General features: G+C 54.8%; 1 protein-coding gene and 1 long non-coding RNA gene across 3 annotated transcripts; one reads left to right on the top strand and one right to left on the bottom strand.

Annotated features, from left to right (window-relative positions):
- Positions 1-531: 531 nt before the first annotated feature.
- On the bottom strand, positions 532-11719 carry BAD (BCL2 associated agonist of cell death). Of its 2 annotated transcripts, none has more exons than XM_057728326.1 (4): positions 11593-11719; positions 10727-10921; positions 1608-1801; positions 532-1034 (listed from the first exon to the last, which is right to left on the bottom strand). In XM_057728326.1, exons 2-4 carry the CDS (start codon positions 10911-10913, stop codon positions 909-911), a joined length of 507 nt encoding a protein of 168 aa, XP_057584309.1. In that variant the 5' UTR covers positions 10914-10921; positions 11593-11719; the 3' UTR covers positions 532-908. The 2 variants fall into 2 exon arrangements, with proteins under 2 accessions (XP_057584309.1, XP_057584310.1); XM_057728327.1 differs by lacking the exon at positions 11593-11719 and adding an exon at positions 11188-11266.
- Positions 1031-3230, top strand: LOC130849439 (uncharacterized). The gene is made up of 3 exons (XR_009052741.1): positions 1031-1676; positions 2279-2378; positions 2483-3230. It is a non-coding gene; the product is annotated as an uncharacterized LOC130849439 (long non-coding RNA).
- Positions 11720-11727: the final 8 nt, after the last annotated feature.

An 11727-nucleotide genomic window follows, 5' to 3' on the forward strand; every position in this document is an offset into this window, starting at 1 on the left:
TCTTTCTGGAATTGAGCTCTGAGCTCTGCTCCCAGGTCCTGGTGAAGCTTCTCGGATTCCCTAGCGCTCACTCTACTCAGAGCCCTGCGCCCAGCCTTCCGCCCCCCTCCCCCGCCCTACTCCTCCTGCCAGTTCCCCGAGGAGCGCTGGCCCCAGGCCGGCCACACAGTAGCTGCTCAAAAGGACTGACCCAAATAGGAACAAGTGACCCTCCCTGGGGGACGGCGGCATGGTTTGCAGTGCGCGGAATTCTGGCGGCCAGCCGGCCAGCCGGCCTGCGGCTCCCAATTACCATGTTAAAGATAAGGACCTGGAGGTCCCCGAAGCCCGGTCGCGCTCTGCTTCCCGGAGGCCAAGCTGCCGCGACTCTGCTCGCCGCCTCAACCCCTCCCTAATCTCGGCTCCAGGATGTCACTCAAAAAAGAGCCTCGGTTTCCCTTATACGTAAAACTGGGGCATTTTGAAACTCTGTCGGTGCTGGCGCTCCCCCTGCCCGCGAAGCCCCAAGCGACGGACATAGGAGACTCCAGGGCACAGACGCGGGCTTTATTAGGTTTCGTAGTGAGCGTCAGCCCGCAGCGTTACCGCTGAGGGAAGGGTTCTGGCGAAGTTGGGGTTAATCCCGGCTCGCAATTGGCGCAGGCGTCAGCGGCAGCCCAGCGCCGGGGGCGGGGTCGCAGGACCACTTCCGGCAGCTAAGGGCGGAAAAACTTCAAAACTTCCGATGGGGGCCGAGCCCCTCTGTGGTCCAAGCACACACCGGAAGGGAATTGGGCTCTGGGTCAGACCGCCTCCTTCTGAAAGGGAAGAAACTGAGCCTCCTCTGGCATAAGGCCTACAGAAAAGACTTCCGCCCGTTCCCAAGATGGCTGCCAGCAGCGGCTGGGAGCTTCCGGATGTTGAACAGGTCACTGGGAGGGGGCGGAGCTCCCTCTGCCCAAGTTCCGGTTCCACCAGGACTGGAGGAAGCGCGTCCAGCTGGGGCTTTGTCGCATCTGCGTCGCTGTGCCCGCGCTCTTCGGGCGAGGAATTCCCTTCGGGGTGGGAGGAGGAAAGGGTTAAATGAGTTAGCTTATCCTGGCAGCGCGAGTAGGGCCCCTCCGCTTCCGTAATCCCACAGCCAAGCGAGATCCCGGGGGAGATAAAGACCCTAGCTCCCAGCAGACCATTACTTGTCAGGAGACGGAGGGATCGCCTGACAAGTAAGCATGAGATCGCTTGGGCCCTTGGGTATGGGTTAATCTAACCAGTCCAGTTAATCTAAGCAGGCCAAACCCTCCATGGCGGGGGCGGAAAGAGAAGACGCCTAGAACTCTGTAAGCCCCAGAGCCGGAGATCTAGCACCTGGAAGGTGGGGACCGTAATTTGAAAAGTAAAGAAGTGGTTCCGAAATTGAGGTCCGAGGACCCGGATATCCGCAAGGGGTCGGCCAGGAGCACAGATGCCAGTATGCCTCGCGCTCCAAGGATTTGGGGAACCCAGGAGCCTCGGCCTTCTGGAGCGGGGTCTTGACTACAGATCCCGAAATGCCCTGGGACTCGAAAGGGACAGCGCAGTGGGAGGAACCCCGGGAGTACGGTCCCCCGCGCGCCCCGGCAGGCGCTCACCTTGAAGGAGCCGTGGAACTCGTCGCTCATCCTCCGGAGCTCGCGGCCATAGCGCTGTGCAGCCCAGAGGTTAGGGGGCGCCGAGCGCGAGCGGCCTCGGAAGGGGCTGGGCTCCTCCTCTTCCGTCCCTTCATCAACCTCGGTCCCCGCGCGGTACGAGCTGTGGCGACTCCGGGTCTCCACTGCCCCAGTGCCTGCAGAGAAGGTCAGGGGGCGGGGACGACGTGAATCTCCACTTCTCTGCGCCCCCAGCCCTGGCGAAGCCCTCAGCATTAGCTGCGCCGGCCCGCTGATGCCTTTGCGTGCACATCACTACCTCTCAGAGCCCCAGTTCCCTCCTAAGGGAAGCTCATGGGGCTTTTGTGACGATTCGAATTAACTTCTCATTAATCCCACAAATCTTAATTGAGCCCCAATAATGGGCCAGGCCCTTAGTGTATAAAATGACTTTCCTCTGTGCCTGGCACAAAATAAGGGCATGAGAAATGGTAGATACAGCTGTGAGTGCCAGACCCTGGGGCTTCCCGGCAACGCCTTGGGCTGTTAGCTCTTTTATCAGCTCCCTTACCCCTCAGAGGAAACCAGGCCCCTGGATGAGGAAGTATCACCCTAGCCAGGCCACCTGCAGATGACCTGCTGGGGCCCATTTGTTTCACTGTTGTGGCCTACAGGAGACCTTGGGCCCCCAGAGAACAAGAACCTGTCAGCAGCATATCTGTACCTCCCACAGCACCCACTCTGGTAAAGTTTCCAGAACGTTCTGTTGACTAGGTAATACTTATGGAGCACTTCCTGTGTTCTAGACCCTGGGCATTACCTTATTATCCTCCTAACCATCCTGGGAGGTGAGTACTAACATTGCTTTCACTTTGCAGATGAGAAGACAGAGGCTTACAGAGGTTGAGACTTGCCCAGAGTCACACAGCTGTGGAGCTCTGAGGCTAGAAGCCCCTAGAGGTTTGTTGGAATCCAGAGTCCAGTGATTATCCACTGAGCTACCCTTCTTCCCTTGTCCAACCATCCTTCAACTCCCTGAGCCTGCGTCCTCACCTCTCTGTGGGGATAAACCTAGTCCTTACTACCAGTGACTGCATAAGGGTCACCTAAAGAGCGTGAAAGTGCTTTTTTAAGCTGAAGGGGCATGATGGATCATTATTTAAAGAGGTGTGTCCTGGACTTCCCTGGTGGCGCAGTGGTTAAGAATCTGCCTGCCAATGCAGGAGACACGGGTTTGAGCCCTCCACCAGGAGGATCCCATGTGCCATGGAGCAACTAAGCCCATGCACCACAACTACTGAGCCTGTGCTTTAGAGCCTGTGTGCCTAGAGCCTGTGCTCTGCAACAAGAGAAGCCCCTGCAATGAGAAGCCTGCGCACTGCAACGAAGAGCAGTCCCTGTTTGCCACAACCAGAGAAAGCCCGTGTGCAGCAACAAAGACCCAATGCAGCCAAAAATTAAAAACAAAAACAAAAAACCCAAAGAGGTGTGTCCTGAGTGTCTGACCTGTGTACTGTGTGCCAACCCCTGAACTCCTGCCAACCCCACCCCCATACCCAAAGAAAGACCTAGAACACTCCCAGGAGCAAAAATCCAGAGCTAAGTATAGAGTGAAAGCAAGACACGGAACAAGTGCAGGGGAACAGCATCCACAGCAAGGCACGACTGTCAGGGAGGCATTTTGGAGAAAGTAAGATCTAGGCCAGGTCTTCAAGCCAGGGGTAACTGTCTCGTCCTCCCCCAAAGGCCTGTGGGTCAGCTCCAGGGCTGCAGGGCCTCCAAGGGTCCCAGCTCCAGACACACGGCTGAGAGAGCCAAAAAGGGAAGAGGGGGCTGGATCCAGAAAAGCCTCGGCTAAGAGGGGGTCACAGCTCCTGGGCTTCACCAAAGCCTGAGGTCAGGTCGGTAGGGCACCATAAAGCCTTTGAGGAAGGAGATGGCAGTGGGGAACAGGCAGCTAAGTCAGCAGTTGGGATTGGGCATGGGGGCTAAGGAGCTGAGAGCAGCAAGACCCCTGATGAGAACAGGGGTCTGCAGAGCACTGTCCAGTTCCGTGGGGCGTGGGCAGCAGGGCAGGGGTCCCCACCTCCATCCCCTTCCTGCTTTGTGACCTTGGGCCCCTCCTTTAATCCCTTGGGGCCCCAGTGTTGTCCTCTGTGAAATGGGGGCAGCCCCCAGGACCTCCATGAGAACAAATGACACAGGGAGAGCACCCTGTTCTGCCTTTTTCATGTCCTGAAGGCTCCCAGCTTCCCAATGAGGCAGAGGCCAAGCTCTCCCTATTACATAGGAGGAAACGGAAGCACAGAGAGGTTAGGAACTTGCCTGGGGTTGCACAGCCGGCACACCCTGCCTGGTCACTTAAATGCTCAGGAACCATCACCTATTATCCTCCTTTACCAGCACTAAGAACCCACATACCTCCACACTTGACAGATGCACGGCCCAAGGGTCAGAAGGTGAGTAGCTGGCAGGTGGGCACTTGGTGTGGGCACTGCACCCCCTCCTAGGAATCAGGACAAGCAGAAGACCACTTGCTGTGTCAAGCTGGAAGTGTGCTTCACGTGTATTGATACCTTACATCCTCATCACATCCTATGAGGGAGGTTACTCACTGTCCCCATTTTACAGAGGAGAAAACTAAGGCACAGAGAGGGTAAATAACTTGCCCAAGGTCACACAGCTAGTAGGTGGCAGAGCTGGGATTCCAACCTAACCAGTATGGCTCCTGGGCCTGTGTGTTTAACTCTCACGCCCCAGGCTCACTCCAGCAGCACCATGGGCCACCTTAGGGGCTAAGGTCTGGGAAGGCACCCCTGGACCTTCTGTAAGTGCCAGCTCTACCAGGAGCCTACTCTAAGGAGTGGGGATTTTCCCCAAAGCCGTGGATTGAGCAATGCCAAGCCAGCCATTGTCAAAATGACATTCATGTGTGTAAACTGAACATTTAAGTGTCCTTCTATCCACTAGAAAAAAACCTGAGGGATTTTCTGTGAACTCCCTGGGGGAAGTGGATATGCCCCCCCACTCTATCCACCCAACTCTCAGTCAGCTCTCATCCCTACATGCCCTGGGGCAGGGCAGAGGTGGCCTCTCCCAGTCTGTGGAAGGCAAGGGGGAGGGAGGGGGCGTGGCTCCTGCCTGGCTGTAAGCATGGGTAGGTGCCCAGGCCTGCCCACTCACTCCATCCTTCCAGAGAACCTGCCTGAGGCTGGAGTGGGGAATTGGGAGGGGCCTACAGCTGGAGGTGCCCCAGCCCCCACCAAGCTTTAAGTTCTTTATCCATTGGGCTTCTGGGTACATGGGTGGGGCTGGACACAACCACGTTCATGCTTCTGTGAGCATCCTTGCACACTTCATTAAAACAGTGGCTTTCCAGACAGTTCCAGGCAGTGAGGCTTTGCCATCAGGCAGTGCTGGGTTTGGATCCTGAAACACCATGCGGATGGTTCACATGCTGCTTGCTGCCAGCAGGAGAGCAGCGTGGCGTTCCACCCTGAGCAGGCATCCTGCCTGTCCTGTCTCGGCCCAGGCTTCCTGTGGCCCCTAAAGCCATCTGGGGTACAAAAGCCCCTTACTGGGGCTTCCCTGGTGGTGCAGTGTTTAAGAATCCTCCTGCCAGTGCAGGGGACACGGGTTTGAGCCCTGGTCCGGGAAGATCCCACATGCCACGGAGCAACAAAGCCCGTGCACCACAACTACTGAGCCTACTCGCTAGAGCCTGAGAGCCTCAACTACTGATGCCTGCGTGCCTAGAGCCTGCACACCGCAACGAAGAGTAGCCCCTGCTCTCCGCAACTACCAAAAGCCCACATGCAGAAACGAAGACCCAACACAGCCAATAAATTAAAAAAAAAAAAAAAAAAAGCCCCTTTCTGGCCTGTAGAGAACATACCCCTACCTTGCTCAGAGCTGAGGAAATCAGAAAACACTCTCAAGCAGAGGCTGGCAAATGTTGTCTGTAAAGGGCCAGACAGTAAATATTTTGGGCACTGCAGGCCACACAGTCTCTGTCACAACTACTCAACATCGCATCATAGCTTTGAAAGAAGCCGTAAACAATACATAAATGACTATGCACTGCTGTATTCCACCAAAGTTGTATTTGGAATACTGAAATAAAATATTGTTCTTCTTTGGATTTTTGTCAACTATTTTAAAATGTCAAAATCATTCTTAGCTCACAGGCTGTACAAAAAAAAAAAAAAAGATTTAGCCTACGGCTGTGGTTTGCCAACCTCTGCTGTAAACTCAACCATGTCTGTCCTCTGCCTAAGACCTTCAATGGTTCCCCGCTGCCTATGAGATAAACTCCAAACTCCCGGGCATGGCCTTCAAGGCACTTACATTGTGGTTCTAACCTACACTTTCTTGTCTGCCGTCAGGGGGGCAATGGTTACTCATGTCTCTTATCCTTGCTGAGTGAATGGCAGTCCCCAGGTCTCCTCAGGGCCTGGGCCAACTCACTGCAATAATAACAACTGCAGTAATAGTAAGAACAGCAAACCCTCCTCTGTGCTAGGCACTCTTTCTAAGCACTTTTCCTATATTAATGCATCAGATTCTCACAACAACCCTCTGAGGTGGGACTCGTTCTATTCCCATTCTACAGATAAGAAAACTGAGGCACCCAATGTTCATCGCAGCACAATTTACAATAGCCAAGACATGGAAGCAACCTAAATGTCCATCGACAGATGAATGAATAAAGAAGATGTGGTATACAATGGAATATTACTCAGCCATAAAAGAGAATGAAATAATGCCATTTGCAGCAAGATGAATGGACCTAGAGATTATCATACTAGGTAAAGTAAGCCAGACAGAGAAAAACAAATAACATATGATATCACTTATATGTGGAGTCTATATAAAAAATGATACAAATGAACTTATTTACAAAACAGAAATAGACTCACAGACATCGAAAACAAACTATGGTTACCAAAGGGGAAAGGAAGGCGGGGAGGGATAAATTAGGACTTTGGGATTTTTTTTTTTTTTGGCCACACCCTGCGAGACTTGTGGGACCTAGGCCACGGCAGTGAAAGCACCGAGTCGTAACCACTGGAGCTCTAGGGAATTCCCAGGACTCTGGGATTAACAGATACATACTACTATATATAAAGTAGATAAAAAAGGATTTACTGTATAGCATTGGGAACTATATTTAATATCGTGTAATAACCTGTAATGGAAAAGAATCTGAAAAAGAATATATATATGTATAACTGAATCACTTTGCTATATACCTGAAAATAACACATCACTGCAAGTCAACTATACGTCAATTAAAAAAGAAAAGGAAAGAAAAAAGAAAACTGAAGCAGAGTGAATTAATAAGTAACCTGCTCAAGCTCAACCTGCTAATAGAGGGCAGAGCTGAGTTTGAACCGTGCAGTCTGGCCCAGGACCCAGCACTGGGCTGCTTCTCCCACAGCAAGTCCTTCCTCCCCTCTCCATGGACGCCCCAGCCGCCCCAGGCACCAGGCTATACACTGCAGCTGTCACAGCACACAAGGTGGCCACTGGCCTGCCCTGGGGACACACACGGTCCACTACAGCAGGGGCGTGGAGGCAGGGAATGTGAAGAGTGACAGCACCTGCCCATCTGGAGGCGGCAGTGGCTCTGTGGCTCTGGCAGGCCATTGGGACTTGTGGATCCTTTCTGGAAAAACCGCTTGCTTTTTAGACATCAAAAACTAAGTCAAAAGTTTAAGGAATCCAGTGCTGTCCTCTTACCTGGTGGCTAGTTTCTCCCCTGCAGACCTCCTTATGGCTGGACCCGGAACTGGGGTAGACATCCCCTTGGCTTATGGCTGCTTCAGACCAATCTCACTCCCTCCACCCCAAATGTTTCTTGGGCTGTGCAGCCTTTCCCCCTCGGGGCCTCAAGCACCCCCCACCTGCAGGATGGGCCCCTCACGGGTGCAGGAAGTTACTAAAGCTCCCTGCCGCTCTCTCTCTTAGCCCCTCGTGTCTTCATTCATAGCACCAAAGTGGTCCTTCCCAGCTCCCTGCCTTGGCATCCCAACTCTAATGATGCTGGGACTCCTCACACTTGGCCAGCTTACACTGCACAGGAGCTAAGCTCCCCCCACCCCCCACCGGGCTAAGACCAACACAGCTCTGGTTAAGGCCAACTCCCTGCGAGTTCCCACAGGCAGCCAGTGTGGCTGGAGAAAAGCACAGCTGTGCCACCTCAGCTCAAATTCACGGCCACGAGACCCAGTGGCATCCCAGATGTTGCCCAGCACACCTTCCACACATCATACTCTGGGCCGAGACAACCACTTCAAACCTGCTCCTCTCTCCTCCTCTGCCCCCATCCCTCTCCCCACCCTCACTCCTGGCTCAAGACCTGGCTCCCTTTCACCTAGAAACTGGAAGCACCCATGAGAGAAACTTCTACTAGTTCCCACGAGGTAGCTCCACCTCCCCCAAAGCACTTAGTGCAGCCGCCCTCCCCTGCACACCAGCCCACTCTCTCCTACACAAGGACACCTCTCCAGCAAGCTTCCCTTCTCTTCTGCATCTTCCAGTATTTTCCTGGCTCCTGGATTACTCCATCACTTGTAAACATGCTCTTTGGGGAATTCCCTGGCTGCCCAGTGGTTAGGACTCCACGCTTCCACTGCAAGGGGCATGGGTTCGATCCCTGGTTGGGGAACTAAGACCCTGAGAGCCATGCGATGTGGCCAAAAAAGAAAAGCTCTTTTCTTTTCCCTTTCTATCTTAAAAGAAATAATAAAATAACCCTTCCTTGACTCTTCTTGGGCCTTCAGCTGCCTCTCGCTCCTCTGTTCCTCTTTGCTAGAGCTCAGCTGCCAAGAGTGTGCTCTCCTTTCTACCTCCAGTTCTCTTCCTATTATCCCTCCCTGCCCTCCACCCAAGCTGCACCGGGCCCTATATCCAGTCCAGTGCTACACTCCCCGCCCTCCTCCAGCAGCCCCGCCCTCCTCCAGCAGCCCTGGAATGAGCATCACCCAGTTCTACACTCCCCTGCCTTACCAGGAAGGTCCCTGCTTCTCAGACCCCAGTGCTGGCTCCTCCTCTTCTGCCCTCTGCAGGTTGAAGCCCCAGGCTCAGCCGAGGTCCTCCTCTGTCTACACTGGCTCCCAGGCCCCAGGAACACTACATCAGCGACTGCCAACTTCCACGTGTATCTACCCCTACTAGAAATCCTCACCTGGATGCACAAAGGGCACCTCTAACCTGACCTGGGCCAAACAGGGCTGCTGACCTCGCTCCATGCCATCTCGGTTCCAGGTGCCCAGGCAGCCATCCTCTCTGTGCCTCACACCTCACATCTGTCCGTCAGCAAATCCTGCCAGCTCTGCCTTCAAAAGAAACCCAGAGTCCAGCTACCTACCACTTCCACCGCCACCACCCTGGCACAGGCCACCATCCGCCCCTGTGGCACAGCCCCTGCCTTTGCCCATGGCAGACCTGGCTCAGGGCAGGGGCACTGGTGATTCCTCTCAAGGTCCAAATCAGATCAAAGCCCTCCAGGTTTTTGTTTTCACTCAAAGTGCCCTGCCCATTGGCTCCTCCTCCTCCCTTAACTCTAGATGAGTCTCCAGTCCCCCTCCCCTCAGGGGCCTGAACTCTGTCCTGCCCTCAGGGCCTTTGCATTTGCCCTTCCCTCCTCCTGCAGGTCTCTGCCTGCATCTGTCTTCCCACAGACCTCTGCCTGGCTCACCCCTGACTGATTCCAGCCTTTGCTCAAATGTTGCTTCTTGCCAAGTTCCACACCAACCACCTCATTAAAATCACTCCCCTGGCCTCCCAGTACCCCAGATTCCAGGATTCCAATGAGAAAGTCAAGAGTGTGTCAGCAGTGCATCGTCTCTAATGTGTTATATCGTTCACTGGTTTGTTTGTTTCTCTGTCTCTGGCTCGTCTCGCCCCGCAACCACAAAGGCAAGGGCTTCTCTCTTCTGGTCACTGATGAACCTCTGGCAGCTGGAACACATATTCAGCACTTGATACAGATGATGGCAAGGGACAGCCATCTTCTGTCCCTTGGGGGAAAGAAAGTGGGGGTTCGAAAGCTGTTTTGAGCAGAAAAACAGCAAGTACAAAAATCTGGAAGTTAAAGAAAGCCTGTGGAGTAAAGTGTCACAGACAGCGGGCAAAGGAGGGTTTGTTTTTTGGTTTTTTTTTTTTTTTTTTTTAGAGATTATATCCCTGACTAATAACTGAATACCAATCCTCCCTTCCTCCCTCCCTTCCTTCCTTTCCGTGCCATGATGCGTGGCTGGCGGGATCCTAGTTCCCCCACTGGGGATTGAACCCAGGTCCTAGGCAGTGAAAGTGACGAGTCCTAACCTCTGGACACCAGGGAATTCCCTGGGGAGGGGATCTTAAGCCTTTCTGCTCCTGAAAATGGGAAGGTGTCACTGTGGTTTCAGCAGGCGAGGGACATGAGTTTTGTTTTCAGGAGATCTCTGTGGCTGTTCCAGGTGTCAAGGCTTGTGCTGGGCACCGGGGAGGTGGGGTCTACTGAGAAATGGCCACTGCCCTCCAGGGCCCATCCTTCCATCTCAGTCCCCCTCGGTAGGTGTGGAGGACAGCTGATGCTTCCCCAGCCCCACACAGACCCACTGCCTGGTAGGGCTGTCTGCCTCTTGGGGTCCCCTGGCCCTGGCAACTGGAAAGGACAGCCCTCATATGGGTGTGAGCCACAGGGCAGGAAAGAACATAGCTGGGGACTAGAAGGCTGGCTCCCAGGATCTCAGGGAAAATCTGGGGCAGGGCACCACCTGAATCTTCTGGCCCCAAGGAAATGCCAAGCAAATGTGACCTCAAGCAAATCACTTCCCCCTCTGGTTGTCTCAGTGATTCTGCCCTGGTCCTAAGGTAAGAGCTACATACTTTGAGCATTACTGAGCACCAGCTCTATAATTAGTGCTTCTTAGATATCCCTGCTAATCATCCCCACAGCTCTACAACAGGGGTGATTAATTGCTCTGTTTTACAGAAAAGGAAACTGAGGTGCAGAGAGATTAGGGACTCACTCAAAGCCACCAGTGAGTGTGGATGTCGCTGGGGTGCAGTGAGCTACCGGGCTGGAGGCCAGGTGGACAGGCAGGTGGTTGTTGGGGGTGGGGGGTGCCTACCTCCATGGTGGCTGCTGCCGGCCGGCTGCCCCTGCTGGTAACCAGCTTCCCCCAGGAGGCCTGGGGCCGTCTGCCAGTGATTGCTGGGACCTGGTGGCCTGTCCCCTGTGGGGCTGGGGCCCAGGCGCCTATCTGCAGGGCTGGAGTCTTCCTGCTCACTCTGATCAAACTCTGGGATCTGGAACATGCTCTGGGCTGTGGGGGCAAGATGGCAGGTGGTTAGGGCACAGCTGGGGCTAACGGTGGCCGGCAGGGATGGGGGCGCAGGCGTCCCTGGCTCACTCCCACCTCAGAACCCCAGGTCCACCCTGCCTCCCAGGCCCCAATCTGTCCGTTGAGTCCCGCCCAGCAGGAAGCTCAACCTACGCACCCAGCATCTAAATCTCTCAGAGCCCTGGGGCTGTAAAGCAGCCCCAGGCCCCTACCAGACCCGCCCGTGGTGACTGGCACACAAGTCTCACCCCAAGCCCGATCTCTAGGCCCCTGAACCGGGCCCGCCGCGTCCCTCTAGCACTGAGGGAGCCCGGCCCTAGTTGCCTGGGCAACGGGAACTGTCACCGACACGGCCCAATCGGCTCTCGAAATGTCACTAGCTGGTCAGCGGGCGGGGCCCTTCCCGGCCCGGGCCCCGCCCACCGCCTTCCTCCTGGGTCCCTTCTGCGCCTCCGGGTGCTCACCTCCCGACTTCCTTATGCCTTGGGCGTGTGTAGGAGCAGATGAGGGATTCTCTGGGGTCCCCATCTGGGGGCCAGCCCCTGCTCACAAGTCCTTCAGGCCCTCTGGGCCTTAATATCCATCCCTGTAAAATGGGGATGATGACACCTCCCTCAGAAGTCGGTGATCCTTGTAAACTGAGTGGTGATTACCGTGGGTGAAAGCACTTTGTACAGCCGCAACTGAAGCTCGGCCGTCGGATGCAACCGTTGTTGCCGTTGTCCCTGCTCCGTCTGAACCGGGTGACCGGCTCGGGAAGTCCCCGTCCCTCCTCCCCGCAGTAGAAA

This window comes from Hippopotamus amphibius, chromosome 3, assembly GCF_030028045.1.
Source record: "Hippopotamus amphibius kiboko isolate mHipAmp2 chromosome 3, mHipAmp2.hap2, whole genome shotgun sequence".
Classification (NCBI taxonomy): Eukaryota; Metazoa; Chordata; class Mammalia; order Artiodactyla; family Hippopotamidae; genus Hippopotamus; species Hippopotamus amphibius.

Excerpts from the sequence above, each read along its gene's own strand:
- BAD (XM_057728326.1), bottom strand. The coding sequence starts at position 10,913 with ATGTTCCAGATCCCAGAGTTTGATCAGAGTGAGCAGGAAGACTCCAGC. Across the intron at positions 1,802-10,726 it reads CGGCAGCAGCCACCATGGAG|GCACTGGGGCAGTGGAGACC; the intron begins GTAGGCACCCCC and ends CCTTCTCTGCAG. Across the intron at positions 1,035-1,607 it reads AGTTCCACGGCTCCTTCAAG|GGAATTCCTCGCCCGAAGAG; the intron begins GTGAGCGCCTGC and ends CCCACCCCGAAG.